The sequence below is a fragment of the Hibiscus syriacus genome, unplaced genomic scaffold, assembly GCF_006381635.1.
Source record: "Hibiscus syriacus cultivar Baekdansim isolate YM2019G1 unplaced genomic scaffold, ASM638163v2 tig00110462_pilon, whole genome shotgun sequence".
Lineage (NCBI taxonomy): Eukaryota > Viridiplantae > Streptophyta > Magnoliopsida > Malvales > Malvaceae > Hibiscus > Hibiscus syriacus.
The window spans coordinates 204860-213434 of record NW_024062747.1 but is presented as its reverse complement, the minus strand read 5'-3'; the positions used below and the strand labels follow the sequence as shown (position 1 = coordinate 213434).

The 8575-nt window shown below is 37.6% G+C and overlaps 1 protein-coding gene across 1 annotated transcript; it reads left to right on the top strand.

The window, feature by feature from the left end:
- The first annotated feature begins 6466 nt into the window (after window positions 1–6466).
- On the top strand, window positions 6467–7883 carry LOC120126976. The gene has a single exon (XM_039145000.1). It carries the CDS (start codon window positions 6604–6606, stop codon window positions 7795–7797), a length of 1194 nt encoding a protein of 397 aa, XP_039000931.1. The 5' UTR covers window positions 6467–6603; the 3' UTR covers window positions 7798–7883.
- The last annotated feature ends 692 nt before the right edge of the window (window positions 7884–8575 follow it).

The following is an 8575-nucleotide window of genomic DNA, read 5'->3' as shown; positions in this document are numbered from 1 at the left end:
TTTAATTCTTGCAACTCTTTTGGAGCCATTCTGTATGGTGACATGGCAATAGATGCAGTTCCAGCATTATTTCAATTTGGAATTCCACTTCTCTGTCTGGAGGCAGACCTGGTAACCCTGCAGAAAATATGTCAGAAAAATCTTTGACAATAGGAATTTCTTCAATCCCTTTTTCCTCGGTTCTAATATCCCGCACATTAGCAATGAACCCTTGACATCCTTGTAGCAATAACTTCTTTGCCGACATTACTGAAATTACATTTTCCAATGGATTCCATCCTTCACTGAACACTATAACACCCACTCCGTCAGGACTGATAAATGTTACCCTCTTCAGTTTACAGTCAACATTAACATAATAGCGATATAGCCAGTCCATTCCCAGTATTACTTCGAATTCATCAAAGGGTAATTCTATCAGATTAGCAGGGAATTCGATTCCTTGAATCATTATGGGACACCTATGACACATTCTATTTACCCGAGCACTATGCCTTAATGGATTTGTTAATATCACATCATTACTAATGGATTCTAATTGAATTCCCAGTTCACTCACCAATTTTACTACAAATATATTAATATGTTGACCCCGGATCAATCAATATCATAACACATTTATCATACAGTTGAAAGGTACCTGCAATTATCTCAGGATCATCACGTTCTTTATTGGTCTTGAGGTTATACACCCGAGCAACAGAGCGCACCTCTTGTTGAGTAGAAGATTCAAGCTGACTTCTTCCTCTACCTCTACCCATTCCTCTTTGAGACATCGAAACAGATCGCTCCGACTGTGAAGGCTCTACGGACCTCACTGGACAATCTCTCATGAAATGTCTCGTTTCTCTACATCGGAAACAAGCTCCGACTCTTACTCTACATATACCACTATGATATCTTCCACAAGTCTGACATTGTCTGTCTTGACTCTGGTTAAATCTCCCAGCTCCAGATCCTGCTGATTGAGTTTGTCTGCCTCTCATCGGATTTGATCCTCTAGCTGAGGATACCACTGACTCCGATCTAGCTTGAGGTCAAGAACCAGTATCTCTGCCTCTTTTTGACGGTGCGGAACTCGAAGAAGCACCCATTCTCTTGATTGTTTGAGTCTTTGAATTTTCAAATCTCTCATTATGAGCTCTTTCTAAAGCTTTGGCACGATTGACTACCTCTTGAAACGAGGATAGATTCAATACAATCAACATCTCCTTCAACCGAGGACGTAACCCCTCTACGAACCACTCACAAGCATCCTTCTCAGTAGGAACAAGCTCGGCAGCAAAGCGACTCAACTTATTGAATTCACACTGGTACTCATATACAGTATGATTCCATTGCTTTAGATTTATGAACTCTTTGCTTCATTTGACGAACAAATTGATCTCTGATGTACTTATGTTTGAATTCTTCTAAAAACAATGACCAAGTTACTTGGGTGTTAGTCATCCTCAATGTAACATTGGTCCACTAGATTCTTGCTTGTCCTCTCAACAAGGAAATTACCCCATCTAGCTTCTCAGCATCGGAACAATGAAGTCCCGTAAGCATGACCTTCACGTCATTAAGCCAAAGGTCCGCAGTAACAGGACCTTCATAGGCTTCCCCTCTAAACTCTGGAGCTCCTAATCCCTTCAACTCTTTCGCAACATTCATTTTTGGAGTTGAAGTAATAGGAGGTTGAAAACGCGTCAATACCGCGTCTAAAGTTCTAAATAATACATCTTGATCATTCACAGGAACTCCAGAGGGTGTCTGTTCTTCACTCTGCTTGGCCAGGGAAGGTGAATTATTGCTTTCAGCGGGTATATCATCTCTCACTTCATTTCTAGAACTACCTTGTCCGGACATCTATAAAAATACAATCATATAGTTCTATTAGCACAACAATATACTTACTATTCCATCATATCAGAAGTTTTCACTGTTTTGTTGGCATGTATACCTTATAAAACACTCTAGACTCCGGTTTATGCCGAGAATCGACTAAACCTTAGCTCTGATGCCATTAACTGTAACACCCCAACCCGTACCTGACCCGAATACAAGTCCGAGGTATTACATTAACTTTTCAAACTTTGACTCTTTTGAAAAACATAGAAATTTAAAACTTTGTTTAAAGCAAAATACGTTAATTTACATAAAATGACCACAAAATACAAACTCCATCAGAGTACTCATAATTAACGACTTATTACATGCCAACACTATATACACACCAAAATACATACTTTGTCGATTACTTCTGATCTGATCTTCTAGTAATAATACTGCCCTTGCCACTTCTAGTCTTGCTATTCTCGTTTCTTGGTACCTACGTGTAAATCACTTACACACTAAGTCATAGACTTAGTGAGGCAATAAATAAACATGTAACAATAATTTCATGAATATGCATTATTACTATTTACTCATAACATTTCAATATGCATGTATATATTTCAATATGACATATATATAAATCATGTCATGCACATGTGAAACTTACCTTCTTGTATCACTTTCACTTTAATTTATATTGTAATTGTATTACCCATGTATATTATTGAGAATAGAGGTATGCGAGTACACTGAGGTTGTGCACACATATGCTGTCACCACAGCTCGTATAAAATCCCGAAGGACCTATCATCCCGAAGGATGTCATCTGTGTCCCGTAGGACCTATCATATGTCTTATAGGACATATGTAACTGTCGACTCTTGGCATGCCAACTATACCTATAACTCTCGTATCATATACTATGGGCATTTATTATGAATACATTTCTCATCACTTGTTCTTTCTCTTTTATCACATACCACATATATGTGTAACCATGTATTTCATATCATATCACATGTATCACGTATCACATATTCATATGTCATTTCATATCATATCACATGTATCACGTATTGCATATTCATATATAATTTCATATATTCACATAGCTTATCTCATTTCACATTGGTCATGTCTCATAGCATATATCACATATGCATATTATGTAACATATATAATAACCTATACTCATTTCATGTATTCATGCACATATAAGAATCACCAATCAAATAACATTTTAGGAGTCACTTCTTACTATAGTAGCTCCATCACTGACTCATCGCAAGCCAATGTTCGTTCAATAATATAAGTACAATTAAAATTGCACTCACCTTAGCCTTGTTTGATTTGAATCAATTATAATCCCTTGATTATTCCAGAGCTTGTTTAGGCTCAATATCTACATAAATATAACATTTCAAAACAACTATCAGAAGCCTAAACCTTAAACTTGATGTTAACATCTTAAGCCAGATTATTGAACCAAATTTCATTTTTCCTTTAGGGGGAATCGATACCCCCTGAACATACTGGAATTTTTTTCGTTCAAGAAGGGGAATTGATTCCCCTTCATAGGTATCGGTTCCCTCTACCCAGAAATTGTACTTTAAGCCCGAAAATCATCAATTATTCACTTAATTCTTCTATTTTAAACTCATATCATATCATTAAACTCAACTACCATTACTTAAATCAACTTATATCCATGAAAATCATCTATAACTTAAAAATTCTATCCCTCATATGTAATTCAAGAATTATACTAAATTTTCCACATTATCCAAACTTAATTCCAACACTTCTATCTTCTTATTCTCATAGATGGCAAGTCAAATTCAACTTAAAATTCAACTCATCAACTCTATTTCAAAATTTCATTCAAAACTCAAAATCTTTAATCTCTCCTATACCTTTCATCTTGTTGTTTTAGAACGAATTAAGTTTTCCTTAAGCTTAATTATCATCTAGTGATCAAAACCTAACCTTTAATTTAACAAATAATCAACAACTCAGAAAACCCTTACCTTTGCCTAGCTTCCACGGTTGGGAGAAGAAGAAAGGAAGAAGAAAGAGTTTTCAGATAACTCTTTCCCCCACCTCCACTTGATTCATTCATATTATTGGGGAAAAATATCTTTCATGCTAAATGACCATTTTGCCCTTTAATTCTTTGGATAATTACTAATAACTTTCAGGAAATATTTCTGAACAAATCATTAAACTATTCAAATATCCTACTTCGATCACCAAACTCTGAAGTTTTATAAGTTAATCACTAACCCGTATTTTGGGATGTTACAGAATTATCTTTAAGCATTGAGTTTTCAAGCAAAATAAGAAGCGGTGATGACTATAAAAAATTATAATATCCGTTACTGTTGAACTACTCGTAATAACCGTCAGCAACCATCAAGATATCAAGTAAAATGGGCTATCTACGGGGAAGGCACCGATGTCCATCCTCCCACAATACGACCCACACATGATGCCTCACCAGCCAATCTGTATTTGTCTTGCCGCGTCTATCTGTGCTATGCAACTCGTCTATATTGCAAGGTGCTTCCGGAATTGGTTGAAAACAACCAAATTGCGGGAGCACGCGATCAGTGGAGTGCCACTCGACGGTCGCATAACAGATCAAGGGGATCGTCGCCATCCACACATCTGATGGGCCCCTCAACTCAGGTGGGATCACCGCCCTCACATCATCAGTAGAATATGTCACCCATTCAAACTAAAACAAATATATATAATTTTTATCAAAATAATAATCTAATTATATAACTATAATCTAAAATCAATTTTTAAACATTAAAATTCATACATGTGGGCCAACCTTCTGATTGATTAACACCCTAATTTTTTCTAAATCATCAGGTAGCTCCTGATGATTTTTCCTATCAGTAGACCACCTATTCAAGAAAAATAATTTCTTATTCACTGTATAAAATTATTAATATATAAGATCAGTTTTACAATTACCTCAGTAGTAGCGGAAATACGAATGAGTTATAGATAACGGGACATAAAAAGGGCAATCGATACCATACCCAAGACTGCAGCAGGAGACATCCGCCGATAGTATTACGCCAGTAGTCAATGGCTCGACACATCTCTCTGTACAGGAAAGCCAAAACTGTCGAGCCCCAACTGAGTGATCCGGCCAGATGAAAGTCGCAAAGGTGTCGCAACCACATGCAGTGACTTTGGTTGCACGATTTGTCCGACATCAACAACCCTCCTATCAGCTGCAGTATGCATGCCCGTGTATACATTTTAACTTCATCCTCAGACGCGTCCTTGCTCAAATCACGAAAATTGGCATCTAACCAATTTAACGGTATCCGACCATCGTTAAAATTTTCCGGGACACGTCCTAGATTATCCCGACACAAAGCAGTCCAGGAACCATGCTCGATCCCCGATATCACATCTCTATCCACCGAAAGCCCCAGGTGCATAGAAACATCCTCAAGTGTAATCGTGCACTCTCCGCAAGGAAGATGGAATGTGTGGGCCTCCGGCCTCCACCGCTCTACTAAGGCAAAAATCATGTCTGGCTCTATCTTACAGTGACCCTGATATCTACCTATGTAATCGAATCCAACCTCTACTAAATACGACAAGACACGGCTAGGTATCACTAACTTAAGATTCCTAATAAAAAGATCTAATACACGGTCCTTCTCCTAAAATTAAATAATTACAAAAATTAATTCTTAATCTAATAATCATGAATTAAATAAATCAACAAATTATTACAAATAATTTAAATTAAATTAAAACGTTAAAATGTTACCGTATCAGCAAAGTGTCGAGATATATGATTTGCATCCAAGCGAAGTAGATCGTCTGTCATTTTATATCTGTAAAAAAATTAAATAAATTAAATACTTAAATAAATTAAATACAAAATATTAAAAATATAATAAAATATACATTAGAAGAGATTATAAGAGTATTTGAGAGAAGTTGAGAGAATTTGGTGTGATGAAAGTGATTGAGGATAGATGTATTTATAGGGAGGTTTGAGGGTATTGAAGTCGGGGTAGTTGTGTAATTATACCTAAGGCGCGCCGCAGGGGGAGCCTTCCTGACGCGTGTCAGATTCACAGGGAAGACGCGGCTCCTGCCCTGATCCTTAGGTGTAATTACACACCTACTCCGCGCTTTATCCACATGTATCTATGTCAGCATAAGGCGCGCTTAAAGAGGCGCGCCTTACCCCACGTGACGCCAAATCAGCATATAGGGCAGTGCAGGGGGCGCGCTTTACTTCTAAGGGTGTTAGATCAGAAAATATAATATGATCAATGTTAGATCGGTAAATATATCGGTCATCGATGATTTTTCGAGAAAAATACCCATAAAATTAGAGATATAAATAGTAGAGTGACCAAAATATATATAATTTAAAAAGTTTAATAATTAAAACTGAAAATACTTAAACTTTAATAACCTGAGTAAGAAAAAGAGTAAAACTAAATTATTAAATTTATAATTTATTCCAAAAAAATCAAATAATTAGGGAAAATAAAAGCTCTACAAAATAAATAAATAAAATATTAGCAACAACACAAAACAGCTATAAATATGCACCGTTTCCTGATATTAAAGTTCTCTCCCCCCAAGACTCAAGCTATACCCACCGTCTTCTCGTCACTTCTGTTCTCTCTGCTTAAACAAACAAAAGTCGTCGGAAACCTTTTTCTCCGACGGAGTATTTTTTCTATTCCCACAGGGAATTAAAAGAAGACGACGTTCTTAATTAGAGCAACAATGGTCGATGTGGACCGGAGGATGTCCGGTCTGAATCCGGGTCATGTAGCTGGCTTACGCCGTCTCTCTGCTCGGGCTTCCGCTCCTTCAACTCCGTCTTCTCTCCCTGTTCGAAACGGTCTTCAGTCTTTCTCTTCTTTAGCTGATAAAGTTATAAACCATTTACGGGATTCCGGCTTTCAAGTCCTGCCGGGTTTATCAGACGCCGAGTTCGCCCGAGCGGAAGCTGAGTTTGGTTTCGTTTTCACGCCTGACCTCCGAGCCATATTATCAGCCGGGTTACCCGTGGGTCCTGGTTTTCCCGATTGGCGATCTGCCGGGACACGGCTCCATCTCCGGGCTTCGCTTGATCTTCCCGTCGCTGCAATTTCCTTCCAGATCGCGCGTAACACTTTATGGTCAAAATCTTGGGGCCCGAGACCATCCGACCCGGGAAAAGCTTTACGAGTCGCAAGGAATGCGCTTAAAAGAGCTCCTCTTTTGATCCCCATTTTCAACCACTGCTATATTCCTTGTAACCCGTCTTTAGCGGGTAACCCGATTTTCTTCATTGACGAGAATCGTGTTTTCTGTTGCGGTTTCGATATATCTGATTTTTTTGAGCGGGAAACTTTCTTTAAGAGCTCTGAATCCAACCCGGAAGTGTTGAAAAAACAGAGATCTGTTAGTGACAAATCAATTGGGTTGTCTACTAATTTCTCGAGGCGGAGTTTGGATACGGGTTTGGTAACCGGTAAGAGGACACCTAGATGGGTCGAGTTCTGGAGTGATGCGGCATTTGATCGGCGCCGGAACTCGTCTTCATCATCGTCGATTTCGTCGCCTGATAGATACTTGGAAATGCCGAGAACCAAAACTCCCAAATGGGTCGACGAATACATTGGGCAAATGGGATCAGTTCTTCGAGAAGGCGGGTGGGGCGAATCCGACATAACGGAGATCATACACGTGTCAGCATCCGGGTTCTTTGAGGGAGAGATGGTTCTATTGGATAATCAAGCGGTTCTCGATGCGCTCCTTTTAAAAGCGGATCGGTTCTCAGACACACTTCGAAAAGCCGGGTGGAGCTCCGAAGAAGTTTCCGATGCGTTAGGGTTTGATTTTCGACCGGGAAAGGTAAGGAAACCTGCGAAGAAATTATCCCCGGAGCTCGTTGAAAAAATCGGAAAACTTGCCGAAACGGTCACTGCTTAATGAAAGGAAAAAATATATTTATTCTCTAATTTTTATTTTGAAAAAAAAAAACTTTAGGGTATCGGGGTTTGTATTCTTCTTTTTGGTTAAGAAATGAATTAGTAAAATATATGTACTATGAAACGAAGAGGATAAAAAGGACATTGTTGTTCATAATATAAATAAATTAATCAAAAACATAGTTATTTTCATTTTGTATTTCTATTGTAAATTAATAGATTTAAAGTTTTTTTATTTTAAAGTATACCCACACATATATATGTTCATCTTAGAAATTTATAATATATGTTCATGCAAATAATATATATTATTTTGTTAGTGAGCTTGGTAGGGATGGAAGTATGACCCGAACTCGACGGGAAAATTCGAAATTCGGTCAAGTTTGGATCGAAACGGGTTGAATAATGTCAAGTAGGGTATCGGAGATTTTTTTGTGTCGGGTTCGGGGCAAGATATCTCCGCCCCGATTATATATATATATAATATTTTATATATTTTATATTAATTATATATATAATATTTTATGTTTTATATATTAATTGTATATAAAATATTTTTAAATTTAGGTTAGAAATCAGGTCGGGGTCGAAGATTCAATTCGAATTCGAAGACGGGACAAACAAAATCCGCCCTCAAACCGACCGGTTGCCATTCCTAGAGCTGGTTCTACGTCAGCGTTTTAGATCGGCATCAGTGCACGTGTGCTTATTTTCTTATTAATTTGGACAAATAACAAATTAATTAAAATGAAATTTAAAGCTTATAAGATTTGAAGTGT

Bases quoted from the DNA above. Each gene is read 5' to 3' on its own strand.
- LOC120126976 (XM_039145000.1), top strand. From the start codon at position 6,604: ATGGTCGATGTGGACCGGAGGATGTCCGGTCTGAATCCGGGTCATGTA.